The 27,068-nt window shown below is 39.6% G+C and overlaps 1 protein-coding gene across 8 annotated transcripts in view; it reads left to right on the plus strand.

Annotated features, from left to right (window-relative positions):
• Positions 1–27,068, plus strand: part of ZZZ3 (zinc finger ZZ-type containing 3) — a 107,502-nt gene that overhangs the window by 43,823 nt on the left and 36,611 nt on the right. For all 8 annotated transcript variants that reach the window (XM_007062568.4, XM_043520809.1, XM_043520808.1 and 5 more), the window contains exon 2: positions 61–1,619. In XM_007062568.4, the coding sequence (XP_007062630.1) occupies positions 112–1,619 (1,508 nt within the window). In that variant the 5' untranslated portion in view covers positions 61–111. The remainder of the gene's footprint in view (positions 1–60; positions 1,620–27,068) is intronic.

Raw genomic sequence — 27,068 nt, forward strand, 5'->3', positions numbered from 1 at the left:
GAATGCAGATGTTTTTGAATGTTACTTTTTTCTCATTGTTTTGTTTACATTTTTTTGAAGGTTTCCCAATGAGTGGATCATGATGAACATACTTTAGGGACTTGCCATAGTATGGCTGCTTCTCGATCTACTCGTGTTACAAGATCAACAGTGGGGTTAAATGGTTTGGATGAAAACTTTTGTGGTCGAACCTTAAGAAACCGTAGTATTGCTCATCCAGAAGAATTATCTCCTCATTCTCAAGTACGATCAAGATCACCAAAGAAGAGACCAGAGTCTGTGCAAACTCAAAAGGGAAGTAATAGTGGAAGAACTACTGACTTGAAACAACAAAGTGCTCGGGAATCATGGGTGAGCCCTAGAAAGAGAGGACTGTCTACTTCTGAAAAAGATAATGTTGAGAAACAAATTGTGGAAAATTGTGAGAAAAGACCAGCAGAATCTGTATCACCAGTTTTAAAACGAATTAAACGTTGCCTGCGTTCAGAAGTAGCAAACAGTTCAGAAGAAGAGTTGCCTACTAAAGCAGAAAAGGAATCATTGGAGTGTAAGAGTTCCATATCGGACAATGATGCAGTCTCTGCAGGGACTAAACAAGCTTGTCGATGTCTTATACTGGATGATTGTGACAAAAGGGAAGTTAAAAAGGTGAATGTCTGTGCGGAAGGGTTTAATAATTCTGCAATAGTTGAAGAGCTCACGGGCTATCAGGCTGTCAATGGGGTTGATGAGCGAGAATCAGATGCCCTAAACTGTGATGACTGTCAGCCTGATGGGAACACTAAACAGAACAGTGCTGGTTCCTGTATGCCCAAGGAGAAAATAGTAGCAGAAAATGGGAATTCATTTGCCCATTCTTCATTGTTGCTTAATAGCAGCAAGGAGGACAGTGTTATAGACCATTATGTGCCTTGCACAAATTCACCTGAACAGGTAAAGTTAGAGGACCACAAAATAAGTGACTGCTTGCCTGCAGAACATGCTGATCAGGCAAATGAGCCAGCTACAGGGTCCTTTTCTGAAATCCAGTCATCTTTCTTAAGGGATTCTGAGGAGGAGGTAGATGTGGTGGGAGACAGCAGTGCCTCAAAGGAACAGTGTGCTGAAAACACCAACAGCAACCTGAACACCAATCGTGATAGTACATCAATCTCAGGTGAACCTGAACCACCATCTTCTGTGGTGGAATGTGTTTCAGCTCAAATTACATCTATGTCAGAACTTCAAGAACACAGATATACATTGAGAACTTCACCACGAAGGGCCGCCCCTGCCAAAGGTAGCCCCACTAAAAATAACTCGCCTTGTAGAGAAAATGGGCAGGTTGAGGAAAATAATCTTAGTCTCACTGAAAAGAATATAGCTGCAAGTACTAATAATATCCGTGGATCTCCCATAAATGCTAAAGAAATTATGCAGAGTGAAAAAGTGAGAGGTTGTGACTCTGGAGATTATATGAGTGATGGACTAAGTAAGCCACCCTCTGAGGCTCGGCTCATTGCTGGATATATATCATCTGCCAAAGAGAGTGCCAACCTGCACACTGCAGAAGATGATGAGGAAGAGCCTGATGTGTATTACTTTGAATCAGATCATGTGGCATTGAAACACAACAAAGAGTATGTGTAACTATGGTAACCATGAATTCTGCTTTTGTTCCTTAGCCAAAAATCTCATTTTCAAAAATTATCCATATATCTTTAAGTAATTCCACAATAACTTAAGTATTTCAATTTCTTAATTGTTCAGCTATTATTAGTTTTCATAAATACTTTAACTTCAACCCTCATTTCCCATATCCTCTCAAAAAGTAACCTTTCATCTACGTAATATGCAGTGTGGTACAGCAATATGGTTTATACAGTTCTAATAATTTAAGTTTCTAGCAAAAAGTTTTTTTTTTAAACATACTTCTGTTGTTTTCCCCCCAAGGAACTTACAGAAACCAAACCAAAATATTACATCCTTTAATTTAACTAGATACATTTTGATTATTTATCAACCTGTCTAACAGTTACAGTACATACAGGTTTATTAAATGGTGATACTACTATACATAGCAGAGTATATAAACAAGTTGCTATGGCATCCATTTTCCAAGCATTGTGAAGAGATTTAGCTATATTTTTTTTCATGTCAATTAACTTGTCATGTTGCTAAATTCCAGTGCAGCAATTTGAAAATTTACACCAGTGTTGTCATTTGCATCATGTTTTCATCTATGGTGACGTTATTTTAGTACAGAAAGTATAGATTGATATTCTAATTCCCTTAGCAAGTATAAACATCATTTGTTTATTATCTGAATAGCTATTAGTAAAACAAATATGTAACGTGATGAAAGTCCTTGTAAAGAAAAGGCACTGGTTTTTATATAAATATAGTTTATATGTAAAGAATTTGCCCTAGAATGACAGATCAGACCACAACTTTATACCACATAACAATTTCAAGACCTTTTTAAAATTTGTGTTTGTTTTTTGTTTTCTTGCTATTTAATATATTGTCTAGATTTTCTTCAGAGTATTGAAATACCAAAAATATTAAGTGCCGATGAGCTTTAGTTTGCTTCATATGAACAGACAAACAAAGTTATTGCTAGCTGTAAGACTTGACAGAAGCTGTGGTTTCCAGAGATAATGGCACCCCTGGGGCATTATAAGGCACAAGACACAGATGATTGTCTCTAATCCTGCAGAAGTTTGACTGTGTTATTATGGCTTTTGGAGTTACATTGTTTTTATAATGAAATTTCTTCAGTATTGGATATAAGTAAATTGCTTTGATTAGAGAAAGCTGCCAATTAAAGTATACAGTAGTTCAGCTGTGAGGTTTGCATAATGTACGTGCACTACAGCACTTTCTCAAGCCAAGTATTTTTTGCTGCTTTCCCATTGACAGACATTGCGTATTGTATAAGACTTAAATGTATGATGAAGGTCAGATGAAATGGGAACTTGATCACTTTCTCTCATTTAATTTTTTTGTTTTTATTTTAAACAAAGTGATCTATTTTAATTTATGTCAGTGCGAAGACAGTTTTTCTCTCAGCTCCGTAATTGCTGATTTTTAGGAATAGAATGTGACAGTGGGGCAAATTTTCAGATGTGGCCTTGGATTTTGCTCTTCCAAAATTAAGTATACACAAAACCCACATTATTGTAGACGAAATCCACATGTGGATGTAAATATTAGATAATAGTGCATTTAATTTCCGTAGTAGTATGTGCAAATGGGTGTAAACATATATTTCTATACAGTTTAGAGGCTGGTTTGAGGCCACCTGAAAACCTGGACCAGTATTTTAACATCTGTATGTGTACAATTGCTTTTTAAATTTAACTAGTTATTGTTGAGCTTGGCAGGCTGCTTGTGACAGCTGCTTGGAATGGTTATATATTTATAGGCTGCTAGTCTCTGGTGATTGCTAAGAGGTAATGATGTAGATGCAGAATTTTAATTAAGTATTAGAGTTTCTGAAATGTGGGACATTCCATCAGTTATTATAGCAAGAAAGGGAGACTTTTGAAGTCCTTTATAAATAATGGTATAAATCAGGAAAGGACTGTGCCCACTTTCTAGGTGGAAAGCACAGTTCCACTGAAATACTGTTATTTAATCTGCGGTCTTTCTTCCTTAGAAAGAATGTGCAAGTCAACACTGACCTGCGGTTTGGACTAAGTGGCTGTGAATAGCAGTGTGCACCAAAGTGCTGTGCTATAACTCCCCTGTGTGGAAGCCGTGCGCGTGAACTTAAAGGTCCCTAGTTCACTCTAATGTAGACCTGTTTAAAGAGTTTCCATTATAGCAGGCAAACGCTGTTAGTTCTGTGTCATTTTGGCTTTGCAGAGTGTGGTGGTCTTCTGTTTAGTAGCTCTGCAAAGAGCATAAGCTCTCTCTATCTTACAGCAATTCATGATTAACCGTGTCTTTTCTTTGTGGGTGAGTCTTGCTCTTCGTTCGCCTTTTAATTCCTTCTTACAAATCAATCCAGGCAGCCGCTCAAAAGATGACACTTAAATCACTCCGTAGATTATCAAAGAGAAGTCAGTGTTTTTTGATACCCACCTGTACCCTAGGCCAGCTCCCACGGGGTGGGGAGGGAGCGCCACCCGGCCCCGTTCCTCTCCCAGCTCTGCTCTGGCACCCCCCACATCAGGCATGGCCTGGCTCCCAGCCTTACCCCCAGCCTCTGCCCCCAACCAAGGCCCCTGGCCGCAGCTCTGCACCCAGTTCTGGTCCCAGTCCCAGACCCGCCCCCTACTCAGGCCCCAGCTTCAGCCCCCTTTTACCTGTCTGCATCCTCCCGCTCTTCCACACCTCCCTGAGCCACAGACCCACTCCCCAGTGGGGTGGGATGGGGGAGAACAGAAGTAAGAGGGGGGTGACCCTGAAAAGTTTGGGAGCCACTGCCTTAAAACAATGTATCATCTGTAAAACTTGCCCAGTTTCTCTCCCTAGTGTTCTCATAGACCTTAACTGTACAGTTCATAAATCTAAGTTTCACCATGTTTGAGAATGGCTTTATTGTTTTATGCAATATTATCATGGATTGTCATTTACTGATGAACATTAAACTTGTATTGATTTCCTTGTTAATATAAGGCATTTCCTACATTTACACAACTCACAATAATTCCAATAACTTAATTTGTAAAATTCTAACAATTACAGTCCTAAATAGAAATATGAAACTGTTAGACTATGCTAAAAAGGCCAACCCAAAAACCCAAAGACTCGTTTCCCAGAAAAACAAGGTAATAACATATGTATTGTAGCCTTTTAATGTGAAATTATGATGTTTTAATTTGGCAGTGTCCATAAAACATTTTTATGTGAACACTTCTAAGGAAATATGAAAATACTGTAGGAAAATAAATACCACAAAAATGGGAGGATAGTGGAATATTATTATTTAATATTTATATTGGGTATAACAGTCTCATCCAGGTCATGGTAAGTGCTTTACAATCCTATAGTAAATGACAGTCCTTCTCCAAAGAGTGATTCAGAAAACTATAAACAGTAGTTGTACAGCAGTACATATAAACAATAACAGGCTGATCTAGGAGTTTATATAATTGTAAAATGTTGAGTTTTTTTCCTTTGTTTCATATATATTGTTAATTCAATCTTCGATTTTGTTTTTCTTTTGTACATTTCTGCTCGTACAAGTGCCTCTCTGAAAAAGCCATTCTGTATGTAGTTTAAAGTGTTTCCATATATTTTGCCACTACAGAATTTTTACATTTTAACACAGTTTTCAAAAGTCTTTTTATTTAGTCGTCTTATGTCTTAATACTTGCTAATATATCGCCTTGCTGTCTCCTTGTTAACTTTCATCATTCCCGTTAACTTACTTGCCATAAATTCTCTGTTCTCTCAGTTCAGGCTTATTGTTTTCAGTATGTGTCTCCCTTTGTCCTGCTTTTCATTTTTCCTTCATTCTCTGCCTTTTTTTTTTTTTTATTTTATTTTTTACCTACTTCTCTCCAATTACAGTACTTTCCCTATGTTTATGTATTTAAATGCTTTGCATTACAGGGACTATGGGGAGGGGAGCTGGAAGTGTCTGCTCAGAACTTTCTTTTGTGAGATTGGATAGTCCCTGGGCCAAATTTGAGTGAGTTCATAATACCTTTATGTATTGCTATACAGCTATGGCCTGAATCCTGAAATCTGAAATCAGTTTTTCAGGGAGACACTTACACTTGCAAGGAATCCCACTGAAGTCAGTGGGGTTCTGCATGGGCACAAGGACCTGCATATGGCAACTAGATTACAGGATATGTGGATCCATATTTTTCCAACAGACAAGTTCTTCCTTATATCTTTCTGCATACATTTATTGTATTTCATAGTTTAAAAATGACATATTCATATATGAGTTTAAAACCAAAGACAGAGTGTAAAACGTTTAATTACATTTACAAAATCCCTATTTGTTGTCTGTGATGGATTGCTTTGTCAATGTGGAGCCCTAATTGAAGCCAGTAGGCTTCACACACATGCAAGAGTCCACCTGCGGACAAAGAATTGCAGGGTCAGACCTAGATATTTTAACTTCCAGTATGTTGTGAGCACACACGTATTTTGCCTTACCAATTATTTCAAGACCCTCTTACAGAGAACCCATTTGAATTATAAATCTATAATGATTTCATGACAAACTGTTCCAATTTTTGCATTTTAATATTTTTACTGGTTTTCATTAATCTATTCACAGATAAAAACCAGAGAATTCAGAGTTAAGGTTAAAGTTAAAATAAATCCAAACATGTTAAGATTTGGTAATGCACAGATAAGGCATCGAAATACCTTTATTCCACCTTGAAAATGCATTTATGAATTGAGCCTAATAGTGTGTGCAGTTCCAGTTTAGATCATACTGTTTTTTTATAGACATGTTAATTTTTTTCATTATTCCTTTCTTCATGGGGCACACCATCTTTCCTGAGGGAAATTTAACATTACTCTTACTTGGAACAATGGGGGCCGGTGGTCATTTTGAAAGAGGCCATTTTTTTGCTAATAGCGGCCTTGTACCCTCACTGACATTGAGAACAATAGGAGATGGCAAATACTTTGAAACAGAGCAATTCTTCTTGATATTCTCTGTAGAAGAATATTATTTGACAGTCGCCGCCAAAGAAGAAATTTTCACTTTTGAAGAATAATGGGAATAAATTACCACTAATCCTTAAAAAGAATCTCCAAGTGTAGTTTATGCATATGGTTGGAGTGAGTTTTAACTGTGAGAAGGGTCTGTGTTGTTCTCTTAATATCACTTGGGACAGAATGGTCTGACAAAGGGTGATACATTTCTTAAATTACCGATTTTTAGTTTATTTTAACTCATAAGACACTTAATGGGTTTACTTGTCAATTCAGAAAATTTATTCTGTGTTCAAGCACGTGCTGTAATTTTGGTGAGGTCTGGCTGTATTTTTCATACAGAACAAAGTAGCTTAATCCCTGCTTTAAATGAAAATCTGAACTTGAACTGTGGAACCACTATTGGTGCTTCCATAAAGTGGAAGCATAAAGGAGATGTATAAGAAATCCTTTGTATGAGTTTGAAATGAACTACAATTTAGTAATACAAATAAGTTTTTGTTACTAAACAACATTATACTAATAAAATGTGATTAAGTTAAGTGGTGTTAGTGAAGTTCTGCTATTTTTTATAACTGACCCCAAACTTACACAATTTCAAAATTTTAGTATAATTTCTCTGCAGCTTCCATTAGTGTCACATTTATAAGAGATACAACCTTGAGAAAGCAATAGGTATCGGTAAATAGAATATTACATTAAATATTAAATTAATAAATAATAAACTAACCCTCCACATGACTTGAAAAATGGCTTCGATGAATAACACATAGCTAGTAAAAAGCTTCTCTGGATGAGTGCTGGCAACTTCTACAGAGTTGAAGCTTTCCTTTATAAAGATTTTTTTTTTTTTTTTTTCAAAAATAATCTTCAAATGTGAGTGGAGCCTAAACCAATGCAGATGGACAACAGTTCCACTTCCTATCCAGCTATTCATAGGTTTGCCAAATTGCAGCAGAGTAAAACTAACCAGTTTCATTGCTGTCCACAGGACTCTGACAATAATAAGGTCAATTTCACTCTGTTGCTAGTTGGGAAACCTTTGAGTAGGAACAGGGTCAGAAACTGCAGTTACTTATTAGGGAAGAAGATTTAATAATTTGCATCTGAAGGGAGGGGGTGCCGTAGTGGAAACATCTCCCTCGCCATAGCCAGAATGCTGTGATTAAAGGTGAACTAACAGAAACACACACTGTAATCACAGCACCTATAAGACACCTAATAGTAGAGAAGTGGAGACGGCCGATTATTTTGATAGGGCCCTGAAATGAAAGAGGAGCAATAGTGTGAAACAGAATGTGCATGCTCATTTTTCTTTCCAGCAGGCACAGTGGTTTTGTGGAGACGCGAAAGGGAACGCTTCAAATTTATTAGGCACTTAGTAGCCAGAGGCTGATTTTAAAGCTGAACCCACTAAGGATCTTGGGATGACGTCCTGATATTACTCCCTGTACCCTCCTCTTTCCTTTGGCACCTGGACAGTGGGAGTGCCCTCATCATTTCTATTGGTCTTTGACTAATATTTTTCATTATGTGGCTCTTAGGCATCTGTTAAAATGTTAAAGCGCTTATGTGATGGGTTGGGTTTAGGGAATGTGTGAAAAATGTTTGCTTGTGAGAGCATGGACATAGAAGAGAAGGAGGGATTGATACAAGGTAGGAAAGATAAGTGTGATATTGAGGGAGAGAAAGAGAGAAGGAGATTTTGGTGGAAGAAAGAGAAAATAGCAATCACAAAGAGAGACCAAAGCGTGAAGGAAGCAATGCACGTTTGTTAAAGGAGGGTGCGGGGGGGAAAGAAAGGAAAAGTCTAGTGAAGCTAGGAATAAGGGCAAACTAAAGCAAGAGATGTTAGTAAGTTACGTTTAAAAAAAAATATTAAATAAAAAGTTGTCACATGGTGTAATGACATAAAGTACCCAATAAACAGTAAACAATGGATTTATTCCTTTAACATTTCAGGAGTTATTGCCTTGGGGCATGGCTAATCTGCTTAGTCTTGGGACGAGTCTACACTACAAAATTAAGTTGACCTAAGTTACGTCAATGTACAGCCATCCCTGTAATTAAATTGCTTTTGCCTGTCCACACTACGTTCCTTGTGTCAGCGGTACATGTTCTCACTACTAGCACTTGCATCTGTGCAGAGAGCAGTGTTCCTTGGGTAGGTATCCCACTGTGTAACTCGCCCCCATCTAGTGCAGGGTGTTTTGGGAAGGGTTTGAAATGCCTCAAGGGAACAAACGAGTCGCACAGGAGATACTGGGAAGATGGTTTCAGTGTCCCATGATGTATTTTTCTCCATCCCATAATATTTTGTGCCTCTTTTCAAAAGCCCTGTAAACCCACGTGTCTACCATCTGTGTGAGAAGCATGGATCCTGCACATCTGTGGACTACTGTGATGAGTGTTGCGAGCACAGCACATGCCGTATTTGCAGAGCCGCCAGAGGAGCCGCGGGGAACATGAGGATTCCTTGGAGGCTAGCTTGCTGTGGGATACAGAAACAGTTCAAAGTTGTTGGCATTCACAGAGCAGCTGCAGACAGTGGAGTGCTGATTCTGGGCCCAAGAAACAAGCATTGACTCACGGGATCGAATCATTATGCAGGTATGGGATGACGAGCAGTGGCTGCAGAACTTTTGAATACGCAAAGCCAGATTCGTTGAAGTGTGTGCAGAGCTTGCCCAGCCCTCCAGCGGAGCGACATCAAAAGGAGAGCTGCACTGACAGTGGAGAAGCGATTGGCGATCACTGTGTGGAAGCTTGTCATGCCAGATTGCTACCAATCTGTCAGGAATCAATTTGGAGTTGGGAAATCCACCATGGGAGCTGCTGTGATGCAAGTATGCAGGGCCGTTAATCACATCCTGCTGCAAAGGACTGTGTCTCTGGGCAATGTGCAGGACATAGTAGATCACAGGCCCTGACTTTCTAAAGTGCCGGGGGATGCTCGCCCTCTGGCTCTGCCCCAGGTCCTGCCCCCACTCCACCCCATCCCCCAAGGCCCCACCTTGCCACGCCTCTTCCCGCCCAGTTCCACCCCTCCCCCAAGCATGCTGTGTCCTCACTCCTCCCCGCTCCCTCCCAGCCTCCAGCTTGCGTGCCATGAAACAGCTGATTATGGCAGACGAAAGGCATGGGGAGGGAGGGAGAGATGTGATCTGCGGGGCTCACAGGTGGGAGTGGGGGGAGTTGATATGGGGGCTGCTGGTGGGTGCTCAGAACCCACCATTTTTTCCCCTGTGGGTGCTCCAGCCTCGGAGCACCCATAGAGTCAGCACCTATGTAGTAGATGGTTTTGCAGCAGTGGAGTTCCTGAATTGTGGTGGACAATAGATGGCACGCATATCCCTATTTTGGCACAGGATTATCTTGCCATAGAGTGCAGCAACAGAAATGGCTACTTTTCTATGATATTGGAAGTGCTGGTGGATCACTGGGGACGTTTTACTGACATCAACGTGGAAGACCAGGGAAGGTGCATGACATATGCATCTTTCAGAACACTGGCCTATTCAGAAAGCTGCAAGCAGGGACTTTCTTTCCAGACCAGAGAATTGCCATTGGGGATGTTGAAATGCCAGTTGTGATCCTGGGAGACCCAGCCTACCCCTTCTCCCATGGCTCATGAAGCCTTATATGCAGGACATATATGCCAGACAGCCCTATATGCAGAATGACAGTTGAATGTGCCTTTGGCTGTTTGAAAGGCCGCCAGTGCTGTCTATTTACAAGATTAGACCTCAGTGGAAAAGAAAATCCCAATGATTATAGCTGTGTGCGTCATAGTATCTGTGAAGCAAACGGGGAAAAGTTTCCACCAGGGTGGAGGGCAGAGGTGGAATGACTGTCTGCTGATTTGAGTAGCCAGATACCAGGTCTTATAAGAAGAGCTCAACAGGGAGGTATATGGATCAGGCACACATTGAAAGAAACTTTTTAATAGTGAGCCACAGTAATGTGTGTTGCTATAGTGTGCTCTGCCTGGTATTTTTTTTGCACCCGGGTACGAAACTTGTAATGAATGCTGTGTGTGTAGTAATATAACATTGCAAGTGCACCTATTGTTATCCGTGAATGATGTCAGCCCCAACCAGCGTATGTTATGAACTAATAAAGATGAATTAAGTTTCTATAGATTTTTATTCCAAACCCATGCAAACAGACATATTTGTAACTGAATGAAACTTTATAAATACACGGGGAAAGAACCTTTGAAGGGGAAAGAACAGTTATTTTCATTTCACAAACACATACGCCAACCGTGTCTTTCACAGATCAGTGTATGTGCAACTCTGATTCTGCTCTCCCTGTGGGTGGAGTGGTGGGGTAGTGCTGCGGCTCTGGATGCCACGTGGAATGTGCAGTAGGTGTGTAGGGAGTTCCCAGAATGCAGTTCTGTCTGGGCTGTAGAGGGAGGCGAGCGCGGGTCTGTTGAGCCTGAAAGTCAACAAGAATCTCCAGTATGTCTGTTTGCTGCTTGAGAAATGCTAGCATCTCCTGCGGCATGTGTCTTTCCTTTTCTTGTGCTTTTGTTCTCTGTTCTATCCCTGTCCATTCTGTCTGCAAGGGTGATCCTCTAAGCCCTGTGCTCAGTATCCAAAGCACTAGAGGCTTGCAGGGTCTCTTGGAACATGTCATCCCGTGTCCTCTTCCTTCTCATCTGGCTAAAGCTGCTGTGCTGGTGTGGATGGAGAGACCGTCAAGACCACGTTTCCAGTTGCAAAAGATATGCACAGAAGTACTATTGTGAGTGTACTCCCAAGATAAATGAAAACTTGGTATACTGAACTTACTCCCTTTGACCCACGCAAGTTACAACACTGCATTCTCACTTCCTCTTGAGATTCAAAGAACACGGCAGCAGTCCCAGCCATGGTGAATATGGCCCAGGGACGGGGAAGAGGGCTAGTTGGGTCAGTAAGGCAGGGGTTATCTCATGGGCATCAGTATATGCTGATAGAGCAATTGAATTGGATACTGGCACCGTTTTCCACAGGTGGTGGTGATTTTAGCCAATATCTCACTCCTGAGGGAACAGAGGCTGAAAGGGGAGAGCTCCTGCATGCATCCGGCTGCAGACGGGGTCCTTATACTGCTGGCCTGTGTGCTGCATTGGTGCCAGCTAAAGTAATTGCTGAGTGGCATGGGAAAGTGTCTTACAACAGCAGAAGAAATAAGGCAGCCCTCCCCAGAAACCTTCAGCAGAAGATTGCAGACTACCTCCAGGAAAGTTTCCTCGAGATCGCTATGGAGGATTCACGGTACATCCCGGTGCACATAAACTGTTCTACCATGCCCCCTTTGCCTAAGTGTACATGGGAAATGAGACGCAGATAGCAACTCTATCTCTATTGGTTATTTCCTACCTCTTCTAGTTTGATTTAAAAAGAGTAAATAAACAGATGTATCCCTGCAATATCAAAGCAAACTGCATACTTACCAGAGGTTTCTTCCCCTGCATCAGACTGCTCGGGAATCAAAAACAGGTCCTGGCTCACTTTGCCACTGGATCCGTGGTTGACTATCCCTCCTCCTCCTCCTCCTCATCCAAGACTTCCTCCTCAATGTTCGTTCCAGGGACCTGTGACTTCAGCTCCCCTGAAGTATCCACGGGGCCTTTGGGTGGGGGTGGCTGAGGATGGCATGCAGCTCCTTGTAAAGTTGGCATGTCTGCGGCGCTGCACTAGAGCAAGTATTAGCTTCCCTTGTCTTCTGCCACAGCTCCTCTGCTTTGCTTTCATGCAGTATTGTTGCAGGTCCCCCTGGTAGTCCTTCTCCCCCATGCCCCGAGCGATCCGTTTGTAGATATCAACGTTTCTTCAGCTAGATTGGAGCTGTGCCTGCACAGCTTCCTCTCCCCACAGAGTCAGGAGATCCAACACTTCCTGTGTACCCCAGGCAGCATGGAGCCAGCATGGTCATCTGGTAGTTGTTAGGTGAGCTCTCCACACTGAGCAAACAGGAAATGGAATTTCAAAAATTCATGGAGCTTTAAAAGGGGAGAGGCATGTACATGGTATTGTACAGGCAGCAAAGTTCAAAACAGTGACCAGAGCAGTCACGGTGGGGCATTGTGGGACACCTCCTGGAGGCCACTAGAGTCAACGTAAATAACATAGTGTCTACACTGACACTGTGTTGCCCTAACTATGTCAGCCTAATTGCTACACCTCTCACAGAGGTGGAGTTAAGTCAGCATAGCGGGCGAGTTACATCAGCAGGAGTGACACTTTAGTGTAGATGCTTACAGAGTTAGGTCAATGTAAGCTGCCTTGCATCAACCTAACTGTAGTGTATACTAGGCCTCGGCTAGTTTTTTTCAAGTAATTTTTTTCAAGTCCTTAGTTTCATCACCTTCCTAAAAAATATAAATGCATACATATTTACTACAGTGCAGCCTAATTAATAGTCTATAACAAATTTAAATAATTTTTTAAAAAGAAAGAAAGCAAAGATAACATTCGGCACCTACTGATTTGTAAATGCTTAATCAGTTTTAAAGTACATTAATTATTGTAGAATATCTAAATTGGAAAGTGACAAAAGATTAGACCAACAGTCTCTCTTTGGAGGTGTCAGAAATATCAGATTAAAAGAAAAGCAACTGCTACAGAACTGCAGTGTTCTTGTAAAGTTATAATTAAAGTAGAACAGGGCTGTCTGTAGTTCAGAAGAAACATGAACAGAATATTCTGATACTCTACTAAACAAACATGAGACTTTTCTATGAAATATTCCTTTGGTTTTTGAAATGGCTTACCTAATTTGGTATGTTGTCTCTGACAGTGGTACCTGTTAAATGCTTCAGAGAAGGTGCATGAGAAAACACAATGTACAATTTTGCAGTAATGTGTCTGGAGAGTTTCTTCTTTACCCCAAGTATTTAGGATTTGTTTACACACAAAAGTTGTGCCGTATTAACTATACTGGGATAGTTAAAGTGATATAAACTCCATAGTTATGTCAGTATAAAGGTACCTTATGACAGTACAGCTGTTCCTATATGGGAGGGGAATCAGCTGTGCCAGTGAAAGGCACCTATGATGATAAAAAAGTGTCCATACTAGGTGTTGTACCAGTATAACTATTTTGATTATTTTTTAAATCATACCCCTAATGACGATAATTATATTGGTACAAAATCTGGGTGTAGTTATTGGTTTATGCCCTGAAACAAGAGGGTTGATACGTCATACATCTTAATCCCAGGCAATGTAAATATAAATTTCTAATCTGATTTTGAATTCTGTTCACTTATACCCATCAAGAGCCACTAAGCTGTTTGCTCCATTAATCCCTCTTGGAAATGATTTCCATAGGTGATGGTTGATGGTGGTGTTTGTTTGTATTACAATAGTGCCACTAGGCCCCAATCCTGATTGGAGCTCATATTTGCTAGGTGTTAATCATGTGGTGTTTAGAAGTGATTAAAGGAAATAAATACCTTTATTAGTTTGTTTCCTTTAAATTTGTTCTTACTAGGAATAGGATATAGACATAAAATAATGAATGAAATTTTAAAGTTCAGTTGACTGTTACGTCTTCTCCCAGGCTGTGTCTCCATTACCACTTATGTTGGCAAAATTTATGTCACTCAGAGATGTGAAAAAACCACCCCCCCTGAGCGACAAGTTTCGCTGGCATAAGCGCTTGAGCGCACGGTGCTATGTCGGCAGAAGTTCTCCTGTCGGCACTGAGCTGCTACATGAACAATCATACAGCAAGCACAGCTGCAAGTTCGCTAATGTGGACATGGCCTCACTCTTTTTTTCTGCAGACAGTGTTCAAGGTGAGGACATAATACTGATTTATACAATGATTCAACTGTGCAATTTTCCCAGCCTAAAGACAAAATCTGCTTACCTGCCTTTTACCAGTATGATTGATGGTAATAAAAAGACATGTCAAAGCACAGCAAAATAGAAAAAACAACAAAAGCAAAACAAAAACTTGAGTGAAAATGTGGAATTTTTCAAGGCCAACTAATGATGGTGGTGGTATATTTTCAGTATTATTTTCCATTAGTTTCTTAATACCATGTAACATATTTTGCTTTTTTAAAATTATTGGTATACATTTTGGCATCTTTTTATTGAAGGCATCAACTGGATCCTATAATATTTATTATACAAATAGTTTTGAAAAATGCCAACACATTTTTCAGTCTTTTATTCATAGATTTTAGAGCCAGAAAAGGACCATTATGATTATCTAGTCTGAGCAACATAACACAGGCCATAGAATTTCACCCAGAGATTCCCCCATCAAATTCAATAGCCGTGTTTTTTAATACAGCATATCTTATTAGAAAGACATCCTGTCTTGATTTAAAGACTTTGTGATGAAAAAATCTGCCATGTGCCTTGGTAGGCTTTACCAATGGTTATTTATCCTCGTTTAAAATGTTTACGTTATTTCCAGTTTGAATTTGTTTAGCTTCATCTTTCTGCCATAGCATCTTACTATGCCTTCTGATTATTGAAGATTTAGTCTAAAGGTTATCCTTATAGATGATTCCTTGCATCAGGACTCATTAAACTGTTCATGACTGCAAGTCATGTTCTGTATAAATAGATTGTAGTTCTGTAATAGTAGTATAATGCAATACCTAATGGATTAAGCTGTTAATATATTCTTAGAACAAGAGTATTGCTTAAGCACTTTATTCTGGCCCCTTGCTTTTTTGCTTAGTGAAAATCTACTTAAATGATCTAGAAGAAACCCCTAATTAAACAACAGCATTGTGGGATTTCAGCTGGATCTGGTGAATTTGAGCCTTGTTTATGGAGAACCCCCTCTGACTGACTGCCTTTCCATCCCTCCCACATCCTGGGGAACAGCACCCAATCAGGGTTGCTGCAGAAATCAGTCAGAGATCTCTCCGTCCCATCAGAAACCAACACCATTCTCACAGGAGGGGAGGGAACAGACAGACCCCAGCAGCTCAGAGTGGCCTCCTCTGCCCTCCCCTCCTTTGAGCTCACGGTGGCCTTCTTTCCCCTTCCCTGTCTCCTTCTCTGCAACACCAGCGCTGGGAAGAGGGAGAGGGGAACCACTGTAGCTGGTCACCCCGGCCTGGGAAAGGGTGTGTGTATGGGTGTGTGTGAAGATCGCTTAGAGCTGCAGGAAGAACAGAAGTTAGGTGGCGTGGGGGCCGAGGATGGTGCAGACTTAGGCTAAGAATTGATGAGGATGGAGGGCAGAACTAATGTGAAGTAGAATTGCTGAGGGGCTGTGGGACAAGGTTGATTTGAGAGATGGGAGGGCAGTATTAATTGCTAAGCAGGGAGATGAGCAGATTTAGAGGTGAGATCTCCACTGGGGACCAAAATTACTTTTTCCCAATAAATTTGGGAGAGTTGGCAACACTAATTGACTCTCACCGTGGGGATGATGCATAGGGAGTTCAAAAATCAAAAGACAGACTGAAATACACACTATAATTTTTTAAAAAATCATCATTTTTGGACAGCTCTTGTGATTTTTTGAAGGGATCTGACTCAGGATTTTTGAACTTTGGGGGTTGGCAGGACTGAAACAAGTTATACTATATATCATTATTGATGCATATGGAAAACTGGAAAAATAATTGAACACTAAATGCTGTGCAGAAAAAGTAAATGAAATTATCAATGTGTCTTGGCAGCTTTAAAATATTAAAAATGGTTAGAAATGTGGAACATGTCCCCCCCACCCTAGAATTAAGCATGAAGAAATGTGCCTGAATAACCTTCCTATTTCAGAGACTAACCAATTTATTTGAGCATAAGCTTTCGTGAGCTACAGCTCACTTCATCGGATGCATCACTGCATCCGATGAAGTGAGCTGTAGCTCACGAAAGCTTATGCTCCAATAAATTGGTTAGTCTCTAAGGTGCCACAAGTACTCCTTTTCTTTTTGCAAATACAGACTAACACGGCTGTTACTCTGAAACCTTCCTATATCAGTGCACCAGGTCTCCCTCTTTCTTACTTTAAATCCCTCCCAACAACCCACTACTTTTGTGAGGAGTATAGATCCTAACTCATGTCATTATGCACGTCACTATTCCCATATTTTTTTTTTAAAAAAAGAGTAAGTTATCCTCTAGGTTTCTCAGAGTGTCTGTCCTTACAGGGTGCCTCTACACTGTGGGGAAGAAAAAAAAATCTGCAGCAGTGAGACTCGGAGCCCAGGACAACTGACTCAGGCTCACGCTGCAACACTAAAAATAGCAGTGTAGATATTTGGGCCGGAGCCCAGGCTCTGAAACCCAGCCAGGGGGTCTCAGAGCCCAAACTTCTACACTGCTATTTTTAGCTCTGCAGCGTGAGCCTTGCAAGCTCAAGTCAGTTGAATATTGCTTCCATGTTTTTTGTTTGTTTGCTGTGTAGACGTACACTTAGACAGTACATTCCTTGAGGAACAGACCATGCCTTTAGCTTACACACAAATTGGTTTCTTACTCTGGCTTCAGGGCTCACTTTTAGATGTTTGTAATTTTAGGAATATTATTTATTTAACATTTTATATTTCAGTACTATGTTCAGAGGATTAATCAGGCAGAATAGAAGGCTGACATAAAGCGCCCACAATCACCACAGATATATAATAGATAATAGTTGTATTGCTTAGCAGTGAAAATAACATTTCAATAATGTTGTTTCCCTACTTTTGAAGGTCAGATACATTTTTAGCATTTGGGGCATATTTTAAAAAGTAAATTTAGGGTAGGTTAGTATCTCTACATTGTGCAACCTCAGTCCAAACAGTTGGGTGTCTCTCTTACCTTAGGATAATTAATTTTTGAGCCACTGTCAATTTTGATATTGTCCTTATGAAGAAAATAATGAATCATTAATTTACTGAAGATTTATGTGTCTGTGTGTGTGTGTGTGTGTGTGTGTGTGTGTTTCATCTTTTTTCCTCACCCCTAAACTGTGTTGTGTTAATTACATACAACATAACTGACATTTAATTTAAAAAATAGTGATACTTCCATGATGGCTGATGCTAGGGATTGAACTGGGGACCTCCAGAGCTTAAAAGCATGATTCTCTATGGAGTGACCTGGAAAAACTAGGCTCTGTAGCTGGGGATTGTAACAAACACTGACCATTGGGATACATGTACTCTTTGAAAAGTACAGTACTAACAAAATTGCTATAACCTTTACTAGGGAAGGGCTTGATTGGGCTATCATGTACATCAAATTAAATAAAAAATAACTCATTTGAAGGCAGTGAATTACACCAGTATAAAATTAGTATGTCCGAACCAGCAGAGTTGGATCCTATGAAAACAGGTGTTGTAAAAACAATTTAAGTAGCAGATGTATTTTTGATGACCATCTAAATTAGAGTATCATATGATCAGGCCCAGTCTACACTACATGGTTAGGTCGACATTTACTTAAATTTGTCTCCCACCAATGTAAGTGCCTCTCTCACCAATTTAGTAACACCATCTCCCTGAGCGGAATAGTCATTGTCGATGGAATTAGGTCGATGCAGTGTCAGTGTAAACACTGCATTGCTTACGTTGACTGTTTCTGGACTTCAGGAGCTGTTCCATAATGTCCCACACTGACAGTACAATGGATACAAATGCTCCTGGTGAGGATGCGCACCATCAACATAAGGCGCCAAGTGTGTGCACACAAGCGATTTAATAACTTCAGTGGTTGTATGCTGACGTAAATTAGGTTGACATAATATTGTAGTGTAGACATGGCCTAAGGTTAGAAGGATTAGATTTTTATTGGTCAACATCAGTAAACTTTGATTATACTTTTTGAATCTCAGTTTTGTCATTAAATAATTATTGTCCCCATAATTTTCCACAACTGTGAAAATGTAAATTGATAAAAATTGAAAAAAATGCTTAAAAATAAACAATATTTTCTGTCAAAATGATATATAAAATAATATTCTACTAAGCTAAATATGGTACAGGACTTATTTTATATGGGAATCATTAACTTTTTATTAAAATTTTAAAATATACAGAAAAACCAAACATAAGCTATTCATAAACTTCTCATAGTATATAAATGTCTCATAATATAATAACCATTTGTTACTTAACCTTACCGATACTTGGAACATTTAATTATATAATAGGAATGGTTAAAATATAAATCAAATATTTGTATTACACAAATTACAATTTGTTTATAAATATCAAACGAAGTAAAATAAAAGTATTAAAATAAGATGAAGAATACAAGCAAAATTCAGAGGAAGGGGATAGAGATGGGGAGGGAAGGAAGTGGATAGAGAGGAAAGGGAGAAGAGGAGGAGAAGCTCATGCATTTAATAGGACCATGCAGATAATTCCAGGAAAGCATCCTATATCTGAGAATTTTTCTTAAGTATTTCTGTTACAGTATACAGTTCTGTCCAGTGTGGCCAAACTTATGATGTCTATGCTTAAGTCCTCAGTTGTTGGTCATTTTTTGGAATTCCATTTTTGTAGCACTAGTCTTTTAGCAAACTTTGGCTCAGCTGAACACTAATAATTATTACATTTATTCAGCTTCCAATTAACATCCATTAGGTTTAAGATTATGTATGTAGCTTGTAACACAGTTTTATTTGATAGGAAAAAAATTAACTCTGCCCAAAACGTACGAGTATAACAGCATTCCGAGAGCATATGGAATAAGTTAACACCTGCTGAATCACAGTACCAACATTTGTCTGACTTAGAGGCACCTGTTTTGAAGAATCAGAGAGGGGACCAGTGCATCCTCCATATGATTTTCTGCTGGCTTAATCTTAAATAGGGGAACAGTTCAGAGGATTGGCTAAAATTTGTTTCCATTGGTTAGCAGACTATAATTAAGTTAGTTGCTATTCCCATTTCTTTTTTAGGGAATCCGTGTTTAATTCAGATTTACTGGCCAAGTCTTCATATAGTATTGCCATAGGTCTTGGCAATCTGGGTAATATTTGGAAAAATAAAAGCAGTTCCAGTGGGTTGGGGTAGCACAGGCATTGTGGGAAAACAGAATGGAGGTGGAATGTTTAAGTTGGATATATTGCAACTCCTTAATCTCTAGATTGAACCTTTCTTTTAATATTTTAAGAGGGAGGAAGGTATCATTTTCAACAAATTGACTGATGGTCAAATCCATTTCCTAATCCAATCTCAACAAATGATGGGGTGCTCTGCTATACAGTTTCAAGCTATCCCAGGTAGATGCCTTGCTATGTAGAAGGGAGTGATTTTTAAATTTAGTCGGTTTCAGAGTAACAGCCGTGTTAGTCTGTATTCGCAAAAAGAAAAGGAGTACTTGTGGCACCTTAGAGACTAACCAATTTATTTGAGCATAAGCTTTCGTGAGCTACAGCTCACTTCATCGGATGCATACCGTGGAAAATACAGAAGATGTTTTTATACACACAAACCATGAAAAAATGGGTGTTTATCACTACAAAAGGTTTTCTCTCCCCCCACCCCACTCTCCTGCTGGTAATAGCTTATGTAAAGGGATCACTCTCCTTACAATGTGTATGATAATCAAGGTGGGCCATTTCCAGCACAAATCCAGGTTTTCTCCCCCCCCCCACACACACAAACCCACTCTCCTGTTGATAATAGCTTATCTAAAGTGATCACTCTCCTTACAATGTGTATGATAATCAAGGTGGGCCATTTCCAGCACAAATCCAGGTTTTCTCCCCCCTCCCCCCCCCCCGAATCACAGCACCAACATTTGTCTGACTTAGAAGCACCTGTTTTGAAGGGGGGGGAACTTTGTAGTGATAAACACCCATTTTTTCATGGTTTGTGTGTATAAAAACATCTTCTGTATTTTCCACGGTATGCATCCGATGAAGTGAGCTGTAGCTCACGAAAGCTTATGCTCAAATAAATTGGTTAGTCTCTAAGGTGCCACAAGTACTCCTTTTCTTTTTAAATTTAGTAGACATGCCAAGTATTTATGGCTTCCATAATACTGTAGTTGGTAATTATTCTTTAGGGAATCAGTAGTAATCCAAGTGCAGCACGCTGGAAAGGGGAAAAGGAGCAACTAATTCTACTTTTAGCTGGAGACAATATGGGGCTCTGCAGCATCAGGGAATTAGCCACTGTGCTGCTTGTCTGTGCCTGATGGTAAAGTTCAAAGTCAGGAAATCTAAAACCACCTGTTTTGAGAGGGAGCTGTAATCTTTTAAAGGAGATTCTGGGTTTGTTACTAGTAACCCACGAGAAGGACCTGACCGTATTGGTGATTTTGGTAAAATAAAAGGGAGGAATATAGATAGGGAGGGAATTCAGAATAAAAAGGATCCTGGGAAGGGTACTCATTTTGATTGTTTATTTTTCCCCAAAGGGAGAGAGGTAGTGCCTGCCATCTATTTAAATTGTTTGCTAACTGCATGATTAATGGGACTAGGTTAACTCTGACTGTTTTTAATTTCCTTTTGGAACAGAATGCTGAGATATCTGAGGTTTGTTTGTTGCATGTCCCTATAGCAGAGCAACTTCTAGCTAGATCCAATAGGATCCTCCTTGCTTCTGATTTACCCAGTTTATCTTGTAACCAGAGAATTTACCAAAGTTTTCTATTGTTTGTGGATATTTGGACTAAACTGGTCCAGATTTTTGATAAATAGGAGGATGGCCTCTACATACAGAAGGATTTTTGTGTTCTGAGTCCCTGGTTTGATTCCTTGAATACCTTTGTGTTCCCTATTTAGTATTGCAAGTGGTCATAATGCTAGATTGAACAGGACGGGGGCATCTTTGTCTAGTCCCTGAAACAGATCAAACTGGGGGATATAGTGCAATTTGATAGGATACAAGAATTGGGATTTTAATGTAACAAACTGATCCATGAAATAAAGGATTTCCCCAACCCAAATTTAGCTAGGGTAGGAAACAAATACTACCAGTTCAGTCTGTCAAAGGCTCTCTCTTCATTGAGTGAAATGATTGCATGGGAATTTTTACTGTTCATGGAATGCCATAACATTAATCAACTGACATGTTTTAGCTGAACCATGCCTTTTTTTAATCAATCCTACCTGATTGGAGTGAACCATGTCACTCATTATTTTTTCAAGCCTCTTAGCCAATACTTTTGAAAGTATTTTTATATCAATATTGATTAAAGAGATAGGTGCATACATACGTATTACACTTTTTTGTACCCTTGCTTGGTTTAAGTAGTACAGTAATTAGGGCTTCCCTCATAGTCGGAGGTAACATACATTTCTTTAAGGCATCTTCATAAATGTATAACAGCTTAGAGGCCACAATTTCTTTGAAACTTTGATAGCCATCAGGGTTGGGGTGTCTTGCCTGGATTCACTTCCTCCCTGGCTTTATTTCCCCTGATCGCAAGGGACAAGCATCCTGGCTTGTTGCTCCTCTTATATTTTTGGGAGGCTAAAAGTTTTATCAAAATTATTCAGTTTTATGGGAACTTTAAACGACCAGTTAGATTATCAGGATTTAGTCCTATTCCTTGTTGCACACAGAAGCAGGAAGAAAAATGTTGGAGAAACAGTACTTCTCGGTGTGAGAGATTTTAGCCACGGATGAGCGAATACTTAGTCATGGGAATTATATAGGAACTTGGTTGCCTTGAGTGGAAGTTTTGGTGTTGAGGAACAGAAGATGATGCAGATGCCATGTTATGTGAAGAACAGTAGACTGAGGCATTTAGGAGGAGTAAAGCCTGTTCGGGAGTTAGACCAGATGCTGTTTGTAAACAGGAGAGACTAGAGAATAGTTGGAACATTCAGAAGATCTGTAAGAAGGCCGAAGAGGAATTGTAAGTAGTCAGCAAACAGGCAGAGGCCATGTCTACCTCTGGTAACATGGAGTGGAGGCAGTATGTGACGCTTGGAGGGACATTAGGCCAGCAGCAGAGGAGCAGGAGATAAGAAGTGAGCAATCTACAAAGGAAGGAAAGCAAAGACTGCTGTGAGCTTTGTGGTGAACAGGCAGCCTATAGGTGTTTGCAAAAGGGGAGATGTGTAGATATGGAAGATTACATAGTTTTAAATGGGAAGTGTGACGTTGCACTCTATATGATTTTATAAAAATATGCTAATGAGTGTGAATATAATATAACTGGAATATGCTCCATGCAAAAGGTCTCTTGTAAGGTATCATGACAAAGCTTATAAAGTGTGGTCATCCTATTTGTATAAATGTATAACTCTTGTATCTGAAACTAGAAATATGAACTATAACTCTGAGGTCCTATTGTAGTTATGCAAAGTGTGGGCCACTAATGGTGGTCTGGAATCTTGATGGCTCCCATTAACCAGGACAATTGACTGTAGATGGCTCTGTTTTACTTGTAAGTCTTCCTGTATATGTGTGTGCTGGCAAGTGGGTAATGAAGTCTTACAGTGACATGTGATCACGTCACCTGAACTGGAATCCATCTTTAACCTGGTGCTTTTGCATTGAGAAGAGGGGAGGGAACCCAGGGGGACAAAGGATTCCTGCCTTATGCAAAAGATATATATATATATAAGTGGGTGGAACAGAACAAATGGGGAGCCATCATGAGAAATCTCCTATCTACCACCTGAGATGGAACAAGGGCTGTACCAGGGGTAAGGATTGTGCCCAGACTAAGAAGGCATCCAGTCTGTGAAAGAAACTTATTGAAACATCTCTGAGGGTGAGATTTTTATCTGTATTCAGTTTTATTACTGTACTAGGCTCAGACTTGCATGTTTTATTTTATTTTGCTTGGTAATTCACTTTGTTCTGTCTGTTACTACTTGGAACCACTTAAATCCTACTTTCTGTATTTAATAAAATCATTTTTTTACTTATTAATTAACCCAGAGTATGTATTAATACCGGGGGGTGGGAAGGGAACAGCTGTGCATATCTCTCTATCAGTGTTCTAGAGGGCGAACAATTTGAGTTTTCCCCGTATAAGCTTTATACAGGGTAAAACGGATTTATTTGGGGTTTGGACCCCATTGGGAGTTGGGCATCTGAGTGTTAAAGACAGGAATATTTCTTAAGCTGCTTTCAGTTAAGTCTGCAGCTTTGGGGCACGTGGTTCAGACCCTGGGTCTGTGTTGGAGCAGACTGGCGTGTCTGGCTCCACAAGACAGGGTGCTGGAGTCCCAAACTGGCAGGGAAAGCAGGGGCAGAAGTAGTCTTAGCACATCAGGTGGCAGCCCCAAGGGTGTTTCTGTGATCCAGCCCATCACAGGAAGTACTTGTGGAGAGGGATTTATTATGCTTTCACTGGCGTTATATTGTTACATTTCCTATTACTGAATATGGTGAACAGCTCTCTTTTAAGAGGGAGGCATCAAGAAAATAAACCATTAAAGCTAGTAAACTAGTAAATATTATGGTTCTGGGTCAAGGTAGGAACTTAAGAACATTGTTGGAGAGAATCGGCAAGCTGACAAATGAAAAAAAAAATAACTCTGACATTATTTACAAAACAGGATTTACCTACCTTATAGGTTTTGGGGAAGATTCACATATGTGCAGCACCTTGAAGATGGAAAGCACTCCATAAGTGTTAAGTGTTTCTTTTTTCATTGTTGTATTGAATGTAGTTGTAGCCGTGTCAGTCCCAGGATATTGGAGAGACAAGGTGGATGAGGTAATATCTTTTATTAGACCAACTTCTGTTGGTGAGAGAGACAAGCTGTCGAGCCACACGGTCGGTCTCTCTCTCTCTCTCACTCACCAACATAAGATGTTCCAGTGAAAGATATTACCTCATCCACCTGGTCTCTTTTTTCATTATATATTGGGAATTATAAGGACATTCAGAGGACAATAGAACACATTCTGTATCGAATGAAGTGAATAGTTATAAAACTACTGCACAATGAGTTTCAAAAACAACCCAACAGTAGATTTTTCATGTCCCTGGTTGTGGGATTCAAGCATTCTTACCCACCAGATGTCACTTTTTTCAATCCCAGATGTAGGCTTGGCAAGCCAGTCAGTTGACCACCTATTATTTGATCATGGTCACATGTTGTCAGATATTTGAGCCTGAATGCCCTGATGTAGGCAGCAGCCTACGTAGTTCCTTTCTGTCTTTCAGGATTTTTTTTAATTGTTTCACATTTTTCTGAGTTAAAATAACTCATCTAAGTAACTTGTTTTTTGCAATTAGGCATAAGTATCTATCCAAGTCTAAGCCTATTAGAGATAATAAAGCCTTCCTCTCTTTTGTTACTGTTGTTACTGTTCAAATAAATTGGTACTTTCAAGTATTTAACCATTTTTTATATTATTTGACAATATTTGATGAGTCAATTGACCAATTAGTTTTGGACTGGTCAAGTGCCCAGTACTAGGTGCAATAATTTTTAAATCTAAAGGCTTGTCTACATAGGGAAATTCAGGAAAGTTAAATTCAAATGAACTAAAAGTGTGAATTTAAAGCAGATTAGTTAAACCACATTAAATCCCTATGTGAATGCACTTTTGCAGAATTAAAGTGTCCTTAACTTGGTTTAGTTTAAATCATGTGGGTTTTGTTGTCAGTGCCGTGCCATGTAGACTAAGGGGGTGTGAATTGCAGTGTACCAAAGTGTTGTCCTCTAACTGCCCCCTAAGGACACTGCTGACGCAAACTAAAAGGTACCCAGTGTGTGTTAACAATAGTCCTCTTTGGTACGCTCTGCAGTTTGCACCCCTATAGTCCACACTGCGGCACAGTGTAAATGTAGCCTTGCGAAGTGAATGAAGCTAAACTGAGTTAAGGACACTTTAATTATGAATGAAAAGCATCCACACAGGGATTTAATGCTGTTTAACTAATCCACTGTAAATTCACATTTTTAGTTAATTCAGATTAAGTTTCCTGAGTGTCCCTGTGTAGAGTAGCCCTAACTCTAGCTGATGTAAAATTAATAAGTTTTTTTGTTTGTTTGTTTGTTTTTTTTAAATGGAGACCAAGAACAAGACACCCTTTTCTTCTTCTCCTTCCCTATTTATATTATCCATCAGTCCCTGACTTGGATCTACCTCTGTCTCTGACTCCCAGTTTTCTTACCCCAATATATTCCTTGTTTTTTAGTCTCAGATGTGCCTCAGAATACTTTGTGCTCATTGCCATGGTGTCACATTTGCTGTATCATGACAGTCGGTGAAAAAGGATTTCAAGCCTGAAATCTAGCAGGGCCTACTGAATGAATCTGAGCTGAAAAAAATACAGCTTGCTCAGGAGAGAAAATATTTGATCTGATTAATAGATTTCTGCGGAAAGCCAATCTCATACTATTTGCTGTTGGTTAAATTTTAAATTCTAAATGCATTTAATTTTTTAATTTTTTTCTGCAGTAATTTACAATCTACTAATATAAAGTATGTAATATACTAATCCTTACTTAGCCCAGGATCTAATGAGATTTCTTCTGAATCACTGTTCTAGCAGGTGGGGAAAAACAACTCCTCTCCGCCCCTCTGCCCCAATCTGTGGTGATGACTAAATATAAGACTTTTCTTGAGTTGTTTGAATGCCAGTAGATGGCAGTAAAACAATGGTTTAGTCTAATGCTCGACAAACTGATATTGCTCTTTCGCTTAAAATAATTTATCTAAGCGCACAATAGCAAGAAATGGCAGAATTGGTATTTCAAGTCTTGTAAAACTGAAAACTGTGTTTGTTTAGCACCAGAGATCCCAAAAATTGATCTATGACCATAATTGCTCTTATATATGCAAACTACCACTGAAATGCAGTCACTTTTTGGGATGGAAAGTGGCAACCAACAGTGCACAACATTAGAAAGGGAAGAGAAGAAATATTTTTGTTACCAGGGTCACAAGACCAAAACCTTTGTCTTATGAAAGGTGCCATGGGATGTTCTAGTTCATTGGTGGGCAACCTGCGGCCAGCGGATTGCACATGGCCCATCAAGGTAATCCGCTGGTGGACCGCCAGATAGTTTGTTTACATTTGCATAGCTGCCCGCAGCTCCCAGTGGCCTTGGTTCGCCGTTCCCAGCCAATGGGAGCTGCGGGAAGTGCGGGCCACAGGTTACCCACCACTGTTCTAGATCCACAGACAGCTGACAGGACCGCTCTTATTCTGAAAAGTGCACAAACAATAAATAGCAGCAAACTCAGTACATTCATTTTTATTAAATATAAAATTCCAAAGTAATGAAAGTATTCTGTAACAATACCTTTATAACAGCTGTCAGCTTTATTCTGTGCTAGCCATATAAATAGGTTAGGAAGGATATTTTTGTATCAATAAATGTTGGTAAATGTCAATTTTACTGTACAGACACAAACCAAAGAGAAATATTTCCATAAATAATAATCAACATATACAGATAGGCAAAGTAAGAAAATGCTGCTTGAGAACATATTAGAGTTTGAATTAAGGATATTTACTTTGTATATTTTGGCACAATTTATGTTTTAAAGTTTATAAAGCTTTAACTTTTGGAATCTTAGCATGTACTGTTATTAAATAATTATTGGCTGACCCCCTGTT

Source organism: Chelonia mydas, chromosome 8, assembly GCF_015237465.2.
Source record: "Chelonia mydas isolate rCheMyd1 chromosome 8, rCheMyd1.pri.v2, whole genome shotgun sequence".
NCBI lineage: Eukaryota > Metazoa > Chordata > Testudines > Cheloniidae > Chelonia > Chelonia mydas.